This window comes from Elgaria multicarinata, chromosome 2, assembly GCF_023053635.1.
Source record: "Elgaria multicarinata webbii isolate HBS135686 ecotype San Diego chromosome 2, rElgMul1.1.pri, whole genome shotgun sequence".
Taxonomy (NCBI): Eukaryota; Metazoa; Chordata; class Lepidosauria; order Squamata; family Anguidae; genus Elgaria; species Elgaria multicarinata.
The window spans coordinates 83,129,121-83,152,915 of NC_086172.1; the positions used below are offsets into that span (position 1 = coordinate 83,129,121).

The following is a 23,795-nucleotide window of genomic DNA, read 5'->3' on the forward strand; positions in this document are numbered from 1 at the left end:
AATGAGCCCTTCCCTCTTTTAAATGCGGTTACTTTAGTATAGCTCCTGCAGCTTTCACTGTTGTGATGAAAAGGAGATTTCACCAGGTTCTCCATATATACAAATGACACCTGGTGAAATTCCCTTTTCATCAGAACAGTGCACGCTGCAAGAGCTATACTAGAGTAATCAGATACAAAAGAGGTCACGGCTTCTGCAGCTTGCACTGTTGTGATGAAGAGGGGATTTCACCAGGTTCTCCATATATACAAATGACAACTGCTGAAATTCTCTTTTCTATGCAACTGTTAAAGATACAGGAGCCCTGTGCTCCTTTTCATATGGTCACGGGCAGGGGGCTGGTGACTCCGATGTCAGTGAATCCATGGGTACATAAATCCTACAATCCTATGCAAGGTTAGACATAAAATCCTACAATTCTATGCATATACCTACGGATTCATAGAGCCACTGACATCGGAGTCACCAGCCCCACCTTGTGACCATATGCAAAGGAGTACAGGGCTCCTGTATCTTTTACAGTTGCATAGAAAAGGGAATTTCAGCAGGTGTCACTTGTATTCATGCAGCACCTGGTGAAATTCCCTCTTCATCACAGCAGTGAAATCTGCAGGAGCTGTACTAGAGTGACTCCATTTAAAAGAGGGCAAGGCTCCTGCAGCTTTCACTGTTGTGATGAAGAGGAAATTTCACCAGGTTCTCCATATATACAAATGATATCTGCTGAAATTTATATTTATAAATATAACTGTAAAAAATTTATATTTTTTACTTAATTAACATTAAAGAATGCACAACCATTGTGCATTCTTTAATGTTAATTAAGTAAAAAATATATTTTTCTCCTGCACCTTTAACTGGTGTGATGAAGAGGGAACTTCACCAGGTTCCCCTCTGCTGAAATTCCCTTTTCTATGCAACTGTTAAAGATACAGGAGCCCTGTGCTCCTTTTCATATGGTCACAGGGGCAGGGGGCTGGTGACTCCAATGTCGGTGGGGCTATGAATCTGTGGGTACATAAATCCTACAATCCTATGCAAGGTTAGACATAAAATCCTACAATCCTATGCATATACCACGGATTCATAGACCCACTGACATCGGAGTCACCAGCCCCACCTTGTGACCATATGCAAAGGAGTACAAGGCTCCTGCCTCTTTTACAGTTGCATAGAAAAGGGAATTTCAGCAGGTGTCATTTGTATGCATGCACCTCCTGGTGAAATTCTCTCTTCATCACAACATTTAAAGCTGCAGGAGCCCTGCCCTCTTGACCAGACACAAAAGAGGCAAGGCTCCTGTGACTTTAAATGTTGTGATGAATCCCAGGTGGATTCCTGCATTAAGAAGTGGGATGGACTAGATGCCCTCATAGGCCCCCTTTTCAACTCTGCTATTCTACGATTCTATGAACATGGGCAGAGTGCATTGCCTGTGGCTGATGTGAGCCAAACATGCAACGATAACTGGAGGGAGGAAGTTCTCCCTAACTGCCAGCTAAATTCCTGCATTAAGAAGTGGGATGGACTAGATGCCCTCATAGGCCCCCTTTTCAACTCTGCTATTCTACGATTCTATGAACATGGGCAGAGTGCATTGCCTGTGGCTGATGTGAGCCAAACATGCAACGATAACTGGAGGGAGGAAGTTCTCCCTAACTGCCAGCTAAATTCCTGCATTAAGAAGTGGGATGGACTAGATGCCCTCATAGGCCCCCTTTTCAACTCTGCTATTCTACGATTCTATGAACATGGGCAGAGTGCATTGCCTGTGGCTGATGTGAGCCAAACATGCAACGATAACTGGAGGGAGGAAGTTCTACCAAACTGCCAGCTAAATTCCTGCATTAAGAAGTGGGATGGACTAGATGCCCTCATAGGCCCCCTTTTCAACTCTGCTATTCTACGATTCTATGAACATGGGCAGAGTGCATTGCCTGTGGCTGATATGAGCCAAACATGCAACGATAACTGGAGGGAGGAAGTTCTCCCTAACTGCCAGCTAAATTCCTGCATTAAGAAGTGGGATGGACTAGATGCCCTCATAGGCCCCCTTTTCAACTCTGCTATTCTACGATTCTATGAACATGGGCAGAGTGCATTGCCTGTGGCTGATGTGAGCCAAACATGCAACGATAACTGGAGGGAGGAAGTTCTCCCTAACTGCCAGCTAAATTCCTGCATTAAGAAGGGGGTTGGACTAGATGCCCTCATAGGCCCCCTTTTCAACTCTGCTATTCTATGATTCTATGAACATGAGCAGAGTGCATTGCCTGTGGCTGATGTGAGCCAAACATGCAACGATAACTGGAGGGAGGAAGTTCTCCCTAACTGCCAGCTAAATTCCTGCATTAAGAAGTGGGATGGACTAGATGCCCTCATAGGCCCCCTTTTCAACTCTGCTATTCTACGATTCTATGAACATGGGCAGAGTGCATTGCCTGTGGCTGATGTGAGCCAAACATGCAACGATAACTGGAGGGAGGAAGTTCTCCCTAACTGCCAGCTAAATTCCTGCATTAAGAAGGGGGTTGGACTAGATGCCCTCATAGGCCCCCTTTTCAACTCTGCTATTCTACGATTCTATGAACATGAGCAGAGTGCATTGCCTGTGGCTGATGTGAGCCAAACATGCAACGATAACTGGAGGGAGGAAGTTCTCCCTAACTGCCAGCTAAATTCCTGCATTAAGAAGTGGGATGGACTAGATGCCCTCATAGGCCCCCTTTTCAACTCTGCTATTCTACGATTCTATGAACATGGGCAGAGTGCATTGCCTGTGGCTGATGTGAGCCAAACATGCAACGATAACTGGAGGGAGGAAGTTCTCCCTAACTGCCAGCTAAATTCCTGCATTAAGAAGTGGGATGGACTAGATGCCCTCATAGGCCCCCTTTTCAACTCTGCTATTCTACGATTCTATGAACATGGGCAGAGTGCATTGCCTGTGGCTGATGTGAGCCAAACATGCAACGATAACTGGAGGGAGGAAGTTCTCCCTAACTGCCAGCTAAATTCCTGCATTAAGAAGTGGGATGGACTAGATGCCCTCATAGGCCCCCTTTTCAACTCTGCTATTCTACGATTCTATGAACATGGGCAGAGTGCATTGCCTGTGGCTGATGTGAGCCAAACATGCAACGATAACTGGAGGGAGGAAGTTCTCCCTAACTGCCAGCTAAATTCCTGCATTAAGAAGTGGGATGGACTAGATGCCCTCATAGGCCCCCTTTTTAACTCTGCTATTCTACGATTCTATGAACATGGGCAGAGTGCATTGCCTGTGGCTGATGTGAGCCAAACATGCAACGATAACTGGAGGGAGGAAGTTCTCCCTAACTGCCAGCTAAATTCCTGCATTAAGAAGTGGGATGGACTAGATGCCCTCATAGGCCCCCTTTTCAACTCTGCTATTCTACGATTCTATGAACATGGGCAGAGTGCATTGCCTGTGGCTGATATGAGCCAAACATGCAACGATAACTGGAGGGAGGAAGTTCTCCCTAACTGCCAGCTAAATTCCTGCATTAAGAAGTGGGATGGACTAGATGCCCTCATAGGCCCCCTTTTCAACTCTGCTATTCTACGATTCTATGAACATGGGCAGAGTGCATTGCCTGTGGCTGATGTGAGCCAAACATGCAACGATAACTGGAGGGAGGAAGTTCTCCCTAACTGCCAGCTAAATTCCTGCATTAAGAAGTGGGATGGACTAGATGCCCTCATAGGCCCCCTTTTCAACTCTGCTATTCTACGATTCTATGAACATGGGCAGAGTGCATTGCCTAGAAAAGGGAATTTCAGCAGGTGTCATTTGTATGCATGTAGCACCTGGTGAAATTCTCTCTTCATCACAATGTTTAAAGTCACAGGAGCCTTGCCTCTTTTGTATCTGGTCAAGATGGCAGGGTTCCTGCAGCTTTAACTGTTGTGACGAAGAGGGAATTTCACCAGGTTCTCCATATATACAAATGACACCTGCTGAAATCCCCTTTTCTAGGCAACTGTTAAAAATGCAGGAGCCCTGTCTTCCTTTTCATGTGGCTAGGGAGGCCATATGCAAAAGAGTACAGGGCTCCTGTTTGCTTAATAGTTGCATAGAAAAGGGAATTTCAGCAGGTGTCATTTGTATGCATATAGCACCTGGTGAAATTCTCTCTTCAACACAACATTTAAAGTCGCAGGAGCCTTGCCTCTTTTGTATCTGGTCAAGATGGCAGGGTTCCTGCAGCTTTAACTGTTGTGACGAAGAGGGGATTTCACCAGGTTCTCCACACCCCCCACCCACACACACACTCCACACACACCCACACCCCACACACCCACACACACACCTCCACCCACACACACCACACACACCCCCCCCACATCCCACACCCACACCCACACATCCACCCCCCCACACCCCACCCCACCCCACACACACCCCACACACACACACACACACACATCCCACACACCCACACACACCCACACCCCACACACCCACACACCCCACACACCCCACCCCCACACCCCACCCCCACCCCCACCCCCACCCACACCCCACACACACCCCCCACACACACCACCCACCCACACCCCCCACCCACACACACACTCCACACACACACACACCTCACCCACCCACCCACACACCTCCACCCACACACACCACACACCCCACCCCCCCACATCCCCCACCCACACCCACACATCCACCCCCCCACACCCCACCCCACCCCACACACACACCCACACCCCACCCACCCACACCCACCCCACCCACACCCACCCACACACCCCACCCCCACACCCCCACACCCCACCCACACACACCACCCCCACACACCCCACACCCACACACACACTCCACACACACACGCACCACCCACCCACACACACACCTCCACCCACACACACCACACACACCACCCCCCCACATCCCCCACACACACCCACACATCCACCCCCCCACACCCCACCCCACCCCACACACACCTCCACCCACACACACACCCCCACACACCTCCCCACCCCCCCCACACACCCCACACACACCCCACACACACACTCCACCCCCCACACACACCCCACACACCCACCCACACACACACAACACCCCCAACACTCCCCCACACACCCCCCACACACACACACACACGCGCGCGCGCGCGCGCGCGCGCCGTGGGAGAGGAAGGACTTCCCTTACCTTCCTCTTGCTGCTCTGGTGGGGAAATGGGCTTCCCTGCCGGAAACAGAAGTGCCGTCACTTCCGTTTCCGTCGGGGAAGCCCATTTCCCCACCAGAGCAGCAAGAGGAAGGTAAGGGAAGTCCTTCCTCTTCTTCCCCCTCTCCCCCGCCCAAGTCGGCTGCGTGTGTGTGTGTGAGTGAGTGAGTGAGTGATTGACTCCCTAGCCTCCGGCCGCTGCCGCGGTTGGCAGCAGCGGAGACCAGGGAATCAATCTCTCTCTCTCTCTCTCTCTCACACACACACACACACACACACCAGCGGCGCGGCTCTTCCCTGCCCTCGCCGCCGCAGTTCGAGCTGCGGCGAGGCTAGGGAAGGTCCCCCCGCACCCCCACCCCAGCGACGCGGGGGCCCCTCTCCTCCCCCCCCTCCGCCCAAGTCGACTGCAGCCCGGGGTTTCAAGTGAGCGCCCGGCTTGCTTTCGGGTGCAGCCGGGCGCTCAATTGAAACCCCGGGCTGCAGCCGACGGACAAGGTGAAACCGGGGGGTGGGGGGCGACTTCTCCCCCCCCGATTTCCCCCCCCCCCCCGCTACGCCTGGGCCCGCCGCTGCACGAATGCAGCAGCGGCTCCAGGCAAGCTCCCCTAACCCCACTTACCTGGCCCGTCGCGCTCTCCCTGCTCTCCGTTTCCCTCTGGGGATTCTGATGCTCACGCGCATGCGTGAGCTTATCAGATTCCCCATTGAGAAACATGGGGATTTTAAAAATTAATTAAAAATTGATGGAACGGTCTTTTGAAAAAAGAAAGGCCATTCCATCAATCGGATGGATAGGGGAATTTAATCCTGTTTTTGGATTCCACCGGGAGGCTTCCCCTTTTGCGCTACGAGTGCGCAAAAAAAAAGTCGCCACCCCCCGAGAAAAACAAAGCAGATTGTGACGGACAGAGTTTCTCTCCCTTTTTCTCCTTTAAACTCCCACCCAGACCTCAATATTTCAGGAATCTCCCTGAAACGCGCAGGGAATGTAAAGCCAGCATTTCTTTCTGGCAGTACCCGCGTTTCAGAAAGATTCCTGAAATATTTTTCATTTTAGGGTCCTAGGTTCCCCTCCCCCCCCCGCTAAATAAATATAATGGTGGAATGCTCAACTTACTCATCGGCCTTAACAACAGGAATCACTACAGTGATTCCTGTAATACCATTTTCAAAGTGTTATATCCTGCTTGGTATAGATCTGGCCTGCGTTTTACCATAGGCTGTTTCAAAGACTGAGCTGCCCTAAATCTGAGGTTGAACTAGGAATTAGTTCAATTTATAACACTCGTTATAAATAACTGAGGGTCTCAGTTCACTAGAACTCCAGCCCCCACACTCCTCAAGCAGCCATCCCTACCTTGCCCTTTAACTTGCTTCACAATTTGTTTCCTAGGTGTTTCCAAAGCAGCAAGAAGAAGGTGGCCCTTTCCAGAGAGAGTTGCTATTCTCAGAGTTGCTCTAAAGCTCAGAAGACCCACTCAAGTTAATTTTCACTACATTGCCTTCCAGCTGCAACATCTCAGCATTCTGAGGCTGCTGTTGCTCTGTATTGCTGTTGCTCTGTGTATTTTTTAAATATAATTTTAAGACATTTAAACTATAGAGAATGGATTCCATGTTTCTATAGAATTACAAACAGGATCAGGTAAACTTATGATCTGTTGCATACAACGTGTTGCAGGTTCTCCCATATTATACCAGAAGTCTCTAAGTTTAGTGATCAGAAGAGGTAAAACGGCAGGTTTTTCCAAGGAAGAACAGGTAATCACAGAATATTATAATTTTTTTCTTCCAAATTCAGCGGCTTGGTCAGTTACATAGATAGGAAAAAAGAAAGAACACTGGATGGATTCTTAAATGGTCAGAAGGGAAAGGGAGACACTAGCAACTAGGGAGGGAAAGATCAATTTATTTTTAGTCAGCATCACGTGTTCTTTCATAAATCCACTTGGTCACATTTCTCCATTAATGTGTGATCTATTTCTTTTTAATCTGCATGACATTTCATATTGAAAGTGGCATTCTGGGCTCCACAATTCAAGAAGGACGCAGACAAGCTGGAGCGTGTTCAGAGGAGGGCAACCAGGATGATCAGGGGTCTGGAAACAAAGCCCTATGAAGAGAGACTGAAAGAACTGGGCATGTTTAGCCTGGAGAAGAGAAGATTGAGGGGAGACATGATAGCACTCTTCAAATACTTAAAAGGTTGTCACACAGAGGAGGGCCAGGATCTCTTCTCGATCCTCCCAGAGTGCAGGACACGGAATAACGGGCTCAAGTTAAAGAAAGCCAGATTCCAGCTGGACATCAGGAAAAACTTCCTGACTGTTAGAGCAGTGCGACAATGGAATCAGTTACCTAGGGAGGTTGTGGGCTCTCCCACACTAGAGGCCTTCAAGAGGCAGCTGGACAAGCATCTGTCAGGGATGCTGTAGGGTGGATTCCTGCACTGAGCAGGGGGTTGGACTCGATGGCCTTGTAGGCCCCTTCCAACTCTGCTATTCTATGATTCTATGATTTCTGAGCTTACTTTCTCTCCCAAGGTATATATTTCTAAATGAACTTTATACTGAAATATATGATTTTTACATGCATGCCCAACCATGAACGAAGCAAGGCGGAAGGCTTTGTTTGCAAGTTCTGTACCCAGTGTGTCATTAATGTCCCAGCTTGAGCCCGGCTCAGTTTCTTTCCTTGGTCAGTTACTGCTTAATCAAGTCAAGGCCCTGCTGATAGGTAATCCTGACACCCAATGAAGATCCCAGTACATTGTGTGCTGGAGTGAATTCTGGCCACCTCACTGCTCTACATGACACTAAATTCAAGTTCAAGGATTAATCCCTGCAAGAGTGGACGGGTAGTGGTGGTATGAATATACGACAAATTCTGCTTTGAAAATGTGCTGTTTATTTTGCAGCTGGAATACATGCAGGCTTCAAAAGGAATAAAACGGCAATAAGAACCAGCCTCACTGTCAGAACTGGAGTCTATTTATTAAATAGAGATCAGTATATTTTATTAAAATAAGAACATACAAGGAGATAGTAATGCCCCCAAGAGAACAGCTAGACAGTTGCCCCTTCCACATAAGAGATGAAAAGCAACACAAAGGAAGAGTAGTTCTGGATGGAGATGAATGACTTGGAATAGGTAGACGACCAGGTGCCCTCCAGATGTTTTGGACTATTAGTCCCACAATCCCCAGCCAAAATGGCTAAAATGGTAAGGGATTATGGGAGCTGTAGTTCAGAACATCCAGAGGGCACCGGCTTGCCAAATCCTAGGAAAGTTAAGTCTTTTTAGCAAATTTATCATCATCATTGTTATTGTCTGGACTCTTGCTTAAAGTATCTGATTCACTCAATTGTGGCTGAGGGTTAGAAATCCCTCCGTTTTTCCTCCTTCATTGCCTTTCCAAACACCCAGTCTACTGAACAAGGTTAGCCTTAAATACACTCCATTTACTAGGGCTGGACACAGCCCACCTGATTTGCTTGAGGCCAATTCAGAGCTTCTGAATTGACTCCAATTTGACTGGGGCAGCTTCAGACTGGGGAGTTTGTGACCTTAGATCTAGGAAATGAGATAGCCCCCATCATTTAAAATGGTGGCTTTCATCGAGTATGGGTGGCTGCCAGATGGGTCAGGTAAGTCCCTTGGGCAAGCAGCTCACCATCGTCCCAAGTCGGGCTGAAGCAGCTTGAAGCGCTTCAGACTGCATTGGCCCAATCTGGTCCAGTTCAGATTCAAGCCCAAAGTGGGTCACAGCCCTACCATTTACCAGTGACAGCATATATTGATGTATTCCTGTCGCAGCTCAAACACTATCCGTAGTTCTATTTTGCTTTGCGGGGGGTGGGGGGAATGTCATTTCAGAAACTGTTAGTGTGCTCACTTGTTCACTGGAATTGTCATTCTTCAGGTTTCAGCCCGCACCGTTTCTCCAAACAGTCCTAGAAGCATTTGAAACTAGGTGCATATGCACATCAATGTAGGTGCAGCCACTCCAAGGCACCATGTAGCCATTTCACATGCTGCAACTAGTGAGGCCAAGAACTTTGAGCAATGCATAATTGTGCTGGGGATCCTTTGGCATTGTACTTGAGTGTAAGAATATTATTACAAGCCCATAAAAGTGTGTGTTTGTCATCTGTGAGACATCAGCGTCCACTGGATGTGACCCCTTTCTGCAAGAGCTGAAGATACTTATTAAAAAGAAACCTCTCTCACCTACATAGACCAGCTATCGAAGTTCAACCCCATCACCTTTCTTCTGTGGAGAGTCTCTCACATTTGTTTTCTGGCAGCAGTGTCCTATACAGACCTTGCGAGAACGGCTTTTGCACCATGAACAGGTCAGTTCTTATTTCACCCTGCAGCTATCCAAACAGTGATTAAGGTTTTCAGGGTGAGGGTTGTCAGACGGAAGTACATATCTGATTTGAACCCTACAGAAAAATAAATAAATGATCTGATGCATGTTGGTCAATAACAGCATGACGACTAGGATTTAAAACTGCCAGTTTCCCCATGAAGTATGTACAAGATGCTATGGCATGGGGTTGGTGTCTCTCTTATCCCTACTGCAACCTCCCCCAGCTTTGTTGGGGATGATAGGAGTTGTAGTCAAAGACATCTGGAGAATGCCAGGTTGGGGGACACTGCCCTACAAATTCTCCTTCACACTCCCACACAAACCTAGCCTTAGTCCTAGGGATGCTATATGAGAGAAGGGGGAGGGGGAATATAGTTATAGGCATCTTCTCTAAATGAAACAATTCTAAAGAAGCTAGATTTTATGTTTGCATTGAAACTAGCTGCAGAAAATTAAAACCCCAACAAAACAGAATTCAGCCCAAGGAAATTTAGAAATAGCATCTTAGCCTAAGAATTCTGTGATTTCAAGATCTGCTGAGTGTTAGCCAGCTCGGCACTTTGAAGCGAGGATCCACTTGGATCCCGATTGTCCTTTTACGTTCAGCAAGCCATGTCCAAAGCGGGAAGAGGCAAGTGTTGTTTGCAATATGTTCTCCTGTAAGCATATTTCCAATAATATTTTTCTCCCAAATACATCCTTGGGGGGGAAAAGTTTCTATCTTGTGTGTGTGTGTGGTATATAGATAGATATAGTTAGATAGATAGATTTACTATAATCCTTAGCATGCAAGTGCTACTACAAGTCACCAAGATGACACCAGGGCTGCTGAGCAGCAAAGCAGCAAGGAGCCCACCATTCCCACCCACCCGTCCCAATCAAATAGGCTCCAGCCAGACAGCCACTTACCTGTAATGCTAAGGAGAGATGACCAAAAGAGTCACTGACTTCAAGACTACCCCAAAGTGCTCTCCATTGCACACAATCCCACTGTAGTACCAAAGGCAGGCAATTCTTCCCTATGAGAGATAATGCCACTCCTCCAGGGAGCGGAACTGGGAGTGCCAAGAGTCAGCGATTACGCAGAACCAGCCATATGGTGCAGGCACCAAGAGACAACCTGCAGCCATGCTGTGTCCAAAATGCTTTACTACAAGCCAGAGGCTTTTGCCCAGTGGATCCAGAGGAGATGATAGCAGCTGAGATCCATTCTACTGGAAGGCTTTGGCCATGGTTTTGCCGGTGTTCTCAGGGCTTACTGTCAAAGCCCTGTTCTCACTGCCAGAGCTCATCCTGGAATATGAAGTTGCAAGTGCTTTAGAGCATGTGCAGTGTGCCTACCTCTCACCACTGAGGAGCCACCAACGAGCACCCCCCCCAATCTGAAGATAGGTGGGGGAATCACTCACAAGGCAGAGGAGGTGACTTCCAGATAAAAGTCAGAGCCATCCTCTCTCAATTCAGAAGTCCAGCACAGTGTCTCGGGAAAAATTCCAGATCAACAGTTTGGAGAGAGTCTTTTCCATTTTTGACAGGACTTGCAAATCTGCCATTTAACAAATTCAGAATTGAGTTTGATCCCTCTTTATAGTACCAAACCCCACCAATTTAGGGGCCAACGGTTAATTTTACCCATGAAATTTAACCCCTACTTTAAAAAAAGAAAAGAAATGCAAAACTTCCAGAAGCCCACTAATCTTGCCAGAAAAATCAAGATTTGAGGTCCGTCCTGGCTCTAACACAAAGAAAGCAAGAAGAGTGAATGCCTAGTACTAGAATTAGTAACCTTCTGTGGCAGGAGTAGGTATCTAACAGGAACCAGTCAGAGCAGAGCGGAAACATGTTGTGCAGGATACGTCAGGAACACCATGGAAGTAAATCTCCAGCTGGTACTTCCCCAGCAACGAAGCACATGTGGAGGAGATGCCAGCTGATGAGAGCTGCTCTAGGGTAGCCCAACACATCTGGAGGGCACCAGGTTGGGGAAGGCTGCCCTAGAGGAGGCTCTGTAATGTGGACGTGGAGGAAAACACTGACCTGGGGCCACTAACACTGGCACAGTTACGTTATTTCCCCATCTTAGCATCATGACCAAGGCTCCAAGTCAAATGCTTTGACCTAGAACCGATGCCTGCCTTCACAGGGTGAGGTATAGGATCTGCATTACACAACCAAAAGGCAAACTCCTGAGCTATACACAGAATCAAACACAGTCTTGGCCTCCCTTGACTGTCTCCTTCAGGCTCCCCAGGCGGAGAGATGCCTGGGAAAAACTGGGAGAATGTACACTTTGCAGCTATGAAGCAAGGCCATTGTACAGTGCGGGCTTTTGGAGAGCAACCCCCACCCCCGTCAGCCATGGCCCAGTCACTGCCAGAGCCAGCAGCTGGACGGTAGAGTTCATCTCCCTCTCTGTTGTGCGGAAATGCCCAGTTACAAGTTCTGTTTCAGAGCAGCAGGCAGGTCATGAGCCTGAGGGCCTGCCGAGGTCTCAGGACCTGCCTAAGCAGACCTTTTAAGAATACTTGCTAGATACGTATGTATATATACTGGCTGTGGAATGCATAGAGAAAAAGGAAGGAGTCCAGGGTGGGCCCTGGGAAAATCTGCATCGGGTAGGCACTGTCCGGAAGTGCATCAAAGAGTCCAATGGGGACAATCTGTGCTTCTCATCGCTTCAGTTTGTATCAGGCAGCTCCCATCGAGCCCTCTGCGTGCCTGGCAGGGTCATCACAGGGCACCAGCCTCGCAGAGCGCCAGTCTCCAGCTACATCTCGCTGGGATAGAACCCCAGCTTAGCCATGGACATTTCCTTTCTGAGACGCATGACTTCCCAGTACATCAAGTCCACTGCAAGGCAAACAGAGAGACAGAGGGAAGCAAGTGAGAGACCCATGCGGAAAGAAAGAAAAGAACCCAAGTAACCTGGTGCCCCCCTGATGTTTTGGACTACAACTCCCATCAGCCCCAAACCAACATGGCCAATGCTCAAGGGTGATGGGGGCTATAATCCAACAACATCTGGACAACCCCAGTTTGGGAAGAGAGTGCTCCCTTTGGAAAACAATCATATAATCCAAGGAGACAAGGCGGAATTCTTCAGCCTCAGGGAGCCACAGGGCGGGCAGACATTCAGCTAATCTTCTGTTGCTGTAGTGTCCCATTAACATGAGAAGCAGCACTACCCAGACATATTTCCTGATAAAGGCCAGGGACTGGTAAAGCTACTTCCCTCGTGGATCAGTTCTGTGAGGCTATCATACTCTTTTGCCTCACCACATGTTTTTCCAATTCTGCCACATCCTTGCTCACTCAGTGATCTGGGACTGACTGCAGTTTGAATTAATAAATGTTCTTGGGTACAAATGGCCCCAATTCTATCAGGATCAAACTTGGACTTCCATTCATTAATTCATTATATTTCTATACCTCCCCATAGACAAAGCTCTCTGGGAATATCACAAGTCATCTTGCAGTCATCTTAACTTCCCTTCCACTTCTATCATCTCATTTGTAGTTTTCCACTTCATTCTCTCCACCCTTCACCACCCTCACACACAGAATATCCTTTCCATTCATATCACACTTTTCCATTTGGCTAGATTGGAAACTTCATTCTTCTCTACCCTGTTGTGGTTAGGGATATGCAACACTAGGAATCCCATTCTGCTTAAACCAATAGGGTTTCCGCAGTGTTTCTGTTTCAATAAGCGGCAGTAGATTTAATAAATCTATTAAATAAATAGATTTTTTCCAGGTCCCATGATTTGTGCAAGTAGGATCATAATTTTGTTTTTAATATTATTTCTTAGGTCTTTAAATTTGTGCAAATGGGGACATTTTTATTTTATTTTAATCAGTGGTCTTCCACAAGTCCATTTGTTCATTGTATTTCCCTTGTCAGTATCCTTGTCAGTTTCATCCTCTTCACATACTACTTCATTTATTTCATATTTGTCAAAGAACTTGTCAATTTCATCCTCCACCTCCGTACCCCCTCCCCCACGCCTTCACTGGGGAAGTTTCTGAATTAAAAGCTCCACTCCGATTCAGCAGTCCTCCACATCAGGCAATGGCTCAGTTTTTCAGCCTTTTGAGCTAGCTAATAGGGTGAAGCCAAGCTGCCACATCTAAAAAGCAGAAGACCAATAGATTTCTTACCATCCTGTCTCACAAGTCCCTGCTGGATGTAGCGAATATAAGTGAAGAAGTTGCATACGGCTGTAATCTGAAAGAGAGAAAAAGCTTTCTACAGTCTTTACATATTTCTTTATAAATATGTCCATAAATAAGTATTTACAATGTGTGTGGGAGACATATTTATGAAGCCTTTCCAATGCCCAGGCTCAATACAAGGAGGAAGAGCAAGAGGAAGAATATAGGTAAAAACAAGATCAAGCAACATGGTAGATGGGTCTCTGGGCTCATTACATGTTTCCAGTATCATAGGGAGGGCGGGGGTAACAGAGGCATAGTATCATAGGGGGGTAACAGAAGAGGAGGCAAACGCTGCAGGACTAAGAAAGCGTCGTGTTTAAAACAAAATGAAAAATGTTTCAGAGAGGCTCAGAGTTATGTTATGGGGAGAAACATGAAGAAGGAGGAGGAGGATGACGAGGACTTCAAAAATGTTTCAGGGTTTTGGTCTTTAGACGTGGGTTGTTTATGCACTCTAAGTGAGCAACAACATATACTCCGGTTTGCATTTTATGCCAACATTCTGGTACATGCTGTTAATGATATTTGCAGAGAGGGGAAAATGAGAAGGAAGAAAAGTATCTCCACAGTATCTCATGGACTCCCATGGAAAAAATGACAGAATCCAATGTTAAAATAAGAGTGTTTATTTTATTACTTGCAACCAAGTGGTGAATTCCTTAAATAAAGGGGCGGTATGTATGCGCAGTGAACTCAGGTGGTGAGAACTGATAGAAATAGAGCCGATAAAGGGCCACAGAGAAACAAGTGGGAGGTACCAGCAAGCTCAGGGGAACCCCATGATTTGCAGAAGTGTGTATATGTATATATAAACTTAGGGGGGCAAAGAACAACCCCAAGAGGACCAAGTATGCTCACCAATCCCAGAAAGGTTAGTATCAGTTGAGTACCAGAAAACTGCGGGTGGGAAGTGCAATTCCTTGCTTGAGCTTCTTACAGCTGAGAGCAGCCTCCTCCAACCCCGGGGTCCTCCAGATGTTTTAGTCTATGACACTCATAATTCCCAGCCAGCATGGCCATTGCTCAGAGATTATGGGAGCTGTAGTCCAAAACATCTGGAGGGTAACTAGTTTGGGAGAAGGCTGGCTTAGAGTATCATGGAATACCTTATAGGCCCCTTCCAACTCTACTATTCTATAATTCTATGACTGGCTGGCAGTAACCCTGAACAGAAGCACCCCCATTCAGTTCTATTATTGTTTAATGTTTTGTGTAGTTGTAACATTCCATTGTAGATTTCAAATTGTTATGAGTATCTCCTGGAGATCCATTTTTGGATGAAAGTGTGGTTTATACATTCTTCATAAGTAAATCGATCAACCAATATAGAGTGCAATATTCAGTCACTGTTGTATAATATCTAATATATATTACCGCCTACTTTTTTTTCTTGTTATTTTATTTTAGATATAACAGAAAGAAGGGCAGTCCACTAACAATTGGGATTTAATAGGCTGTTACAAAAGACTTGGTTAATACAATTTTAGAGAAAAGGAAAAAAGGGAAAACAAATAAAAATAATTAATAAATGTGCTGTATAATCTTCATTTAGTTGTTAGAATGCCCAGATGCTCAAAGCAGAAGTGGGCAAAGATTGTTGTAAATCCAGTTGTGATGTATGTTTAATAAAACTCCACCATATGGGATAAAATGCTAACGTTCTGTCTTTCTTTGAATCAAATGCAAAGAAGTTATTTGAGTTATTTTTTTCTGATATTGCCATAAACGACAGGAGTAAAGCATCCAAGTCAAACAAAAGAAGGGAGAAACAGGTCCTCAGGATACAAAAGGATTTATTTATACAAAGCTCGATGTGTTTCAGCCAATCGCCAGTGATTATTATTGTAAGACAGTTCGTTGCTAGAGGGAAATCTGCAGACAACTTCTAACTAGTAAGCCCCCTGAAGAAGGCCTTTGAAAGGACACAGGCCGAAATGCATTGAGCTTTGTATAAATAAATCTGAGGTCCTGTTTCTCCCTTCTTTTGTTTGATATTGCCATAGGCCATATATCCCGATATCATGTAGGAAAGTTCAAATTATCCATTTTTTCCCACTGTTATGTGATTGTCTGGCGAGTGTCAATTAACAAAAATGCTAGCAAATCTTTATATTTAATACTTCCATTAGATCCTTTATATATTGATCAAACAAATAATTCTGGTTCATGTATTTATTTTTATTTATTTTATTTATTACATTTTTATACCGCCCAATAGCCGAAGTTCTCTGGGTGGTTCATAAAAATTAAAATCATGAAGAGTATGTACAATTGTTTCTCTTCATTGCCTACTTAATAACATCTTATGAAGTGCCCTCTCACCTAGAAAAAGTGCAGGCCACAATAAACTTATCAGTCTTCAAGATGCTACCGGACTCTGTTGTTTTTAGATGAGGGCACTGGGCATTTGAGAAGTAGCACCAGGACACCGTGCTCAGAGCCAAATCAAAGGCAGCCAAATTGATCCTATTCCCAGCACAAGTGACAATATCCACAGAGCCTGGCTGAAGATCAGACAACTTCACTTGTGAGCCGTTACATGCCTGTCCCTATGGAGATGTTCTCTAAGCTTCTGGAGACTTACCCTGGCCCTGCAGGAAGGTGAAATGTAGTAATAATTCCCAGAGTCCCCCAGTTTGATACGATGCCTGCAGGCTCGAGACAGGCCACTCAGGGCGCATTTCCTGCAAAAAGGGGAGGCGAGAGAGGAGAAAGCCACATGTCATCAGAAGATGGCTCCTCAAGAAGAAAGGACAGGATGAAACCAAGCTAAGATGGCTACTGCAAGCCAACCCAAGAGCAAAGGCTTTCTCTTCCACATTAAAAAGAAAAGAAAAGTAAAACTATGTGATATTATGGAGAATTTGTGGCTATATAATTTCAGACTTTTTCTTCAAGATATACCATAGGCTGGTATTCCAGCCTCTTTATGTTGTACGCTGCACAATGGGGATTAACCCTTGAAAAAAGAAGGGGGCATATATAAAGACTGCAATGCTAAGCACACTTGTTAGGGGAGGAAGTCCCACTCAATTCAGTAGGACTTACTTCTGAGTAAACATGCTTAGGTTCAGGTTCACATGACATGAAGGCCTTCCAGGCCACTTGCAGGCAGTTCAACTTCCTCATATCCAAGATTTGAAACTGAAAAATGTTAGTGAAGCATTAGCTGTGGTTTGATAAGTGCCTGACAACTCTGAAAGCTAAGGGAATCTACTGTCCCAGAAGAACTTTGAACATCATTAACCACAGAGGCCCCTCCAGACTTTTATATCCTTTTAAATGCTAACCGTTAGGATTTTTTAAAAAGTTACTTGCTAGCTTGAACTTCAAAGCCATTAGTAACTATGTGAGTTAGTAACTTATTAGTGGAGCAAACATCCTTTCATCACTGGCTTAGAAGAAACAACTTACGTTACAATGGGGGACCGGAACCCACTGTGAGGAAAAACAAGAGCAAGGAACCAAAATCAGGATAAAAATTCTTGGCGTAGGAGAGGCATGCATGCAGAAAGCATGGCTGATGAGATTAGCCTGAGCAATTTGGGCTGCAATCCTATATCCACTTACCTGGGAGTAAGCCCCACTGAAATCAATATGACTCACACTTGAGACTTACCTATACTATCTATGTATAGGATTACACTGTTACCAACTTTTTTCTTTCTTTCTTTCTTTCTTTAAAGGGAAAGGGAATCTACAGTCTTTCAGCCATGTCTTTGCCTTGTGACACCCTGAAAGGCACGTTTTCAGCAGCATAAATTGTTGCCCAGAAACTGGAAAACTCTCTGTGCCTTCTCCCAAACTTTGATATCAACATCAGAGGGACTGCACTCCATCCTGTAGTTGATGCATGATCAGACAAGTGGGCACAAGCAACAGAGCCTTTTCAGTAGGAATGTACAGATTTTGTCAAATCCAATCCATCTGCATTTCATGTTTTGACAGGTGCCTTTCATTCTGTTCATTGGCAGGATGGGATTTTTTCCAATTTTCCAAATTTGTGCAAATTTGTATTTGCACAAATTCATACTTGTGAAAACACACAACTCCCTCCCCAAATGTGCAAATCTGCTCCAAAAGGCGAGTTTTCATTTTTTAGCCTGGGGGTGGGTGGCTAAAGCGTATTTTCAGCTGGTGTTTACGTATTCTTCTACAACTAAACTTGTGTAATATTCCAGAAAGTAAAACAAAAACAAAAGAACAAAATAATGGTCTACATATCCATAGAATCCATGTGACTCAGGAAAAAATGGTCTTCTGCCAAACCCATGGCCAGATTCATAGAAAACTGAACTCATTTGATTCCGTTTCTCTGAAATCCCTATTTTTCAGTAGTGACACCCACATTCTGGAATGCTCTCGCATTTGGGATCTGGGAAGCTCTCTTGTTTTCTGCTTTTAAAAATGTACTAAAGACATGTACTAATGCTGAATATTCTGCTGTTTTTATTTCTTCTCGCTTATAGTTGGATATGCGATTTTAGTGCTGTTTACAGTATTATTATGAGTATTATTCAAGAGCACACCTTCTCCTTTATCAGACTACCCAGTCACTGAGGTCATTGGATGAGGCACTCCTGATGGTTCCACGTGGAGCTGAGGTCCATTTAGAGTCCACTCAGAGTCAAGTTTTTAGTGTATTGGCTCCCTTTCTGTGGAATTCCCTGCTAGTTGATGGCAGGGAGGTACCGACGTTGCTTTATTTTCAGCAACTGCTAAAAGTATGTTTATTTAAACAAACTTTTCCTGAATGACGACCCCCGGTTTGGTATAACTACATTTTAAATATTTTTATTCTTTTGTATTTTGGTTCTTTTCCCTTAATGCTCACTGCTTAGGTATCTTTTTTATGAGATTTAACCAGTGAAGACTAATGGCTCCAGTTGTGGAGGGGTGGTGATTCCATCCTGGGTTTTAGTTACAACCAGCCAGAATTCTAAAGGTGCTATTCAAGGTGATGAACCCATTCTGAAGACAGGATTCAGCACCATGGACAACATCTTCAGAGTTCTGGCTGGTTCTAACTAAAACCCAGAATGGAATCACAGCCCCTCCCAAACTGTCTACTCAGAAGTAAGTTCCACTGAGTTCAATCTAGGGAAGTACGTATAGGATTGCAGCATAAGAGGGCTATACAAACTTATATTTGTAGTGCAGTATTTCTTTAGACAGACTAGGCACCAGCTTGTAAGCCTAGCCAATGGTCAAAGATGGAGCTGTAATTCCAAAGCATCTGAAAGGCACGAGGTTGTCTACCCTTGGTTTAGGTTAATTTAAAACAACCTAAGTGCCTCGGCCTTCTGAAGCTATGCTAGGAAAACTGCAGAACTTCCTCTATGGTGGCACCATCCTTTAGGACTAGGGACGTCCCATGGACTCTGCAGTAGACCAGCTTTTCCTGAGTTGCACAGATTCTGTGGACATGATCACTATTTAAAAAAAAAAGTTTCCTGAATTTTGCACAAATTTAGTAATAGCAAAAATACGTTTTTTTAAAAAAAAAAACTCCAAAAGAAAATGTGCCCTTACCCCATAGATTAAAGTATAAAAATGTGCATCTGGGGAGGGGGGGATGCGCATTTGGGGAGGTATTTTGCGATTTTCTCAAGCGCAAATTTGTACATTTGCAAATTTGCACAAATCTGGAAACCCAGAAAAATCTGATCCCATTGATGAGTGGAAGACAGAACAAAAGGTGCCTTAAAATCTGCAAAATGCAGATGGAATGGATTTGACACAATCCGTACATCTCTATTTAGGACTCCCACCAGGTTTACTTATTTCATTGCCAATTTATTGGCTAAGTTCCAATAACATCTTTATTTTTGTAAAATCTTTATTTTGAGATTTTGTCTCCTCCTGCTTCCCAGTCCCTCCCCTTCCCTGCTCCATCCCCACAGTTATTGGTGTCTTCCCTCCTTCCCTCCTTTGGTTCCTCCACTTTGTTTTGTGAGCTGCACAATACAAGCTGAAAGGCAGGATATGAAATGAATAAATAAAACAATTGAACAGGTAAGCACAAGGACTCGCCTCAATAAGGCAACTGCTACTGCAGCAGTGAAGGTGGCCAGATGTGCCTCTGCAGAGGTAAGGAGGGAGGGGAGCAAGGAAAGGCAGCTGATATGTCCTTACTTTGGTCCACCGCATTCAATGGCTGACACCTTCACCACAGGCAGTGCCTGGGTAGCCACCGGTTCAATGGTAAGTGTGTTCTGCTCCACGGCTGCCTGAACCAACTCTGAGAGCTGCAGCAAACAAGACGAAAAGACAAGGAATTCAAGTTGGCAAGGTGACAAAGACGGAGTCGCTATTAGAACTAGAACTAGGCCTAGCACATCAAGTCTCTGAAATGCCACCATGAAGAACCTTCTCTGTGGTGACACTCACCCTCTGGACGACCCTCCCTCATGCAGTTCGGCAGGCAGGAAACATAATAACTTTTAAATGCCTCCTGAAGACATGCCTTTTTCCACAGGCTTTCCCTGGTTTTTAATGTAGCTGGTTTTATTTTGCCTTTTTAACCTTTTAGTGTTTTAAATTTGTATTTGTTATATTATTATTATTTGGTTGTGCACTGCCAAGAGAGCTTCAGCTGATGGGCAGTACAAAAATGTAATAAATAAATAAACCTCAGGACAGCCCTTTTAAAAAACTCACCTCATGCTTGGTGAAGTCCAGACAAGGTCCCACATCTTCGTGGTAAATCCTCTCAAGGAAAGAACAGGATTTATCCAAAGTTGGAGACTCCTTCCAAGTCTGGAATTCTGCAAACAAGATGGAATCCACCTGGAGTGACAGAGAAACATGAGATGGAAGCAGCAGATGGAAGGAAAATACACACACACACACACACACGGCAGCAAAAGGTTACCTCAGAATATGCAGTATTCACTGCATAACCTGCGAGGCAAACAAGCAGAGTAAGTGTCACCTGTGGGCCAAAAAGTGGACTCTACTGCCTTGGGATCTGAGAGGCTCCATATGTGTAGTAGTTACCACAGTGAGAAGAGAGGACCACGGCAGGGAGAACAGCATCAGGAGACAATGCATCTTCTATCCTCTACACAATATTAATTTGAGCAAAGGCATCTTCAGTCATTAGCCTGTGAAATGCCCAAGCTAGTAGGAATCCACATGCCATAGGGTGCATGAAAAATTAATTCCCTCTATCCTTAATTCCCAAGTGGAAGACAGAGGAATGACAGCCAGGAAGTGCATGAATTCCCTCGCCATCCCAGGAAAGGAGAGTGCCAGTCCATTGCCAGCTTAGCTGCCACCCTGCTTCACCAGAGAGTCCACTTCCCATTCCAACAAACCAGGGCAGCCTCACCAGAGTCCAGAAAAGAAACACAAACATTTGATAAAAATCCTGTAAATATTCAGCGTGCTGATCTCCAGCCCAGTTCTCCCAATTCCAGAACAATCCACAGCTGAAGCATTCTGGGTTTTGAAGATTATGGGGTTTGGATGTAATCAGACATGCTGGGATGGAAAGGCAGGATGCAAGATGCCTTCACCACCCTTGAAGGGTTTTTAGGGGACATTTCAGCAAGGCAATGGAATATGGGGAGTAGACTCACAAGATCAGACACCCATGGCTTGCATTTGTAGAGGGATGGAGAAGACATCCTTGCTTGAATTTTGTGGGTATCCCATGAAGAACATAAGAAGAGCCATACTGGATCAGACCAAAGGCCTGTCTAGTTCAGTATCCTGCTGCCCACTCTGGCCAGCCACATTCCTATGAGAAGCCCACAAGCAGGACATGCTCACAATAGCACACTCCCACTGTTGTTCCTCAGCAAATGGTGTACATAGACATACTGCCTTTGATGCTGAGGGTGGCATAGAGCCATCAGGACTAGAAGCCATTGATAGCCTTCTCCTCCTGGAATTTGTCTAATCCCCTTTTTAAACCATCCAAATTAGTGGCCCTCAACATATCTTGTGATAGGGAATCCAGAGTTTGCATTCAGTGGGCTTGATCTAGTGAAACCAATGAAAGCTGCTTGGTACTGTGTTGAAAATTTGTGCGGGAGTTGCTAGCCATCACTACACCTTGTCGTAAAATTTGTTATCCATCTTTTTCTTTCCAGTTTCTGAACTCTTATGCCTTCGCCCTGCAGAACTGCCACATTGACAGTCCTTTTAAAGGCCCAATTTCAAAACCCACATTCTTTCTCTTTGGACAGAAAGTGACCAACTTGCTTCCTCCAACCATTCCCAGCATGCCCTGCTCTAAGAGACTTACACCAGATTTAGGAAATCCCCAAATATGAGGCCTAGTTCTCAACCAAACTCTGCTGTACCTGGGAGCATCTTTAGAAAGGAGTTAGCAGACTCCAGAACGGAATATTTAAGGAGGGGATGTTACTCCTCCCCTGATCCCACCACGTTTAAGAAAAAGAACAACACACACACACACACGAAAAGAACGTAACAGTGATTGAAGCTGCCCAGCCCCAGGGAAAAGTCTGAACTGACAGAATACAGGCGCTGGGCTACAGGGACTGCTCACCTGATCCCAGGAGACAACTTCAGAGCCACAATATGGGAAACAAAAACAATTAGAGAAACAACAACAAAATGGGTGTTAGTATTAAAGAAGGAACTGAAAGGATGGGAGGTGTAAGAGGCTACTGCATCTATCCCTTACTGCCTTTCCCTCAACCTTGGTACCTCAGCATCATCTAGGATGAGGGGGTGAAGGAGAACAGCCCCCTCAGTGTCTGTGTCAAAGAAGGGGGGCCCAGCTATACAGAGGCACTTTGGCGCCGGCAGGCACCTTGCACCCGCATTTGCCTTCCTTCCCAGGGGTTGCATGGGAAGGAAGGCAAATGCAATTTTTCAGATAGGGGTTGACCGGTCCTCACAACTCATCCAGCCCAGCGCCTCTTGAAAACTTTTTTAAAAAAAAGAAATGGGGGGGGGGGAATAGGGCAGTCCCTCCCCCAATTTTTTTAAAAAATTTAAACATCCCAATATGCGGAGCGCCACATATTCACATGGGGGTTGACGGTCCTCCCATTTATATTTATATTTGTTTCTGTGGAGCTCCACAGATTTAGATGATAAAAATAAAAAGGGAGGGGGAGATGATGACACTGCTCCTTTACTCTCCCTCCCCCCCCCCGTTTTTATGTTTTTAAAACTTTTTTTTTTTACTTTTTGTTTTGTTTTTAAGAGCCTCGGATCCGCCTTCGCTGCCAAAAAAGTTGGGGTAAGTGCCTGACTTTTTTGCAGCGGATTTTCCAGGGTTAATCTGAAAAGGGAAAGATGTGCATTTATGGCGGTGTAAACTGCCCTACGGACAAGCCCGGGCTTTCCTCATCCTGGCATGTCCTATCAAAACCATCTCTTCAGCACTGCTCTTAAAAGGAAAGGGGCCCCTGCCCTGGTCAGCACTGGGTGACCCTCTTGCCACCCCAAACTGAGAGAGATTACCTGCCGCGAGAGAGAAGAGAAGGAAGAGTCTGTTGCCAGGGATTGCCAACCTGGCTCATAGGTGATGTGGATGGCCTTCGCAGGGACGATACAGAGAAGCAGAGAGAGGAGGGTGGGCACCCCAGACTTTGAGGGATGGGAGAGTCAGACAGATAAGAGAAAGGAGACAGGGGAGAGAGAGAGAGACAGAAAAGACAAGGAGAGAAAGCAAAATGGTGTGAGAGGGACAGAAGTTTTGGAAGGGGAAGACCATGTTCATAAAGGGTGCAGAGCCCCTCCCAAGAAACTTTATAAAGGTGGCCTAATCATATAATGAAATCTTCCAGGTGCTTCTGTTTAAGGTCCTCTCACCCACACTTGTAGGATGGACTCATTCATCACGCTAACCCACACTCAGTGGTTGAGTGTGGCTTGTTGTTGAACTGTGGGTTAGAGCATTGTCTGAACCCAGGACATTTTCCACAGGGTGGTTTGTTAACCATGCAGTGGCCCCATTCAGAAGACACCTTAAACCATGGCTTTAACCATGGTAGTTAAGCCAGA

The 23,795-nt window shown here is 45.5% G+C and overlaps 1 protein-coding gene across 3 annotated transcripts in view; it reads right to left on the minus strand.

The window, feature by feature from the left end:
- Positions 1-8,096: 8,096 nt before the first annotated feature.
- Positions 8,097-23,795, minus strand: part of RAB3IL1 (RAB3A interacting protein like 1) — a 43,024-nt gene continuing 27,325 nt past the window's right edge. Inside the window, exons 6-12 of one of the 3 annotated variants that reach the window (XM_063117004.1) lie at positions 23,253-23,378; positions 20,466-20,594; positions 19,941-20,053; positions 17,220-17,243; positions 16,390-16,489; positions 13,749-13,815; positions 8,097-12,437 (exon numbers count right to left, since the gene is read on the minus strand). In XM_063117004.1, coding sequence (XP_062973074.1) covers positions 12,355-12,437; positions 13,749-13,815; positions 16,390-16,489; positions 17,220-17,243; positions 19,941-20,053; positions 20,466-20,594; positions 23,253-23,378 — 642 coding nt within the window. In that variant the 3' untranslated portion in view covers positions 8,097-12,354. The remainder of the gene's footprint in view (positions 12,438-13,748; positions 13,816-16,389; positions 16,490-17,219; positions 17,244-19,940; positions 20,054-20,465; positions 20,595-23,252; positions 23,379-23,795) is intronic. The other 2 variants (XM_063117005.1, XM_063117006.1) reach the window with 2 other exon arrangements.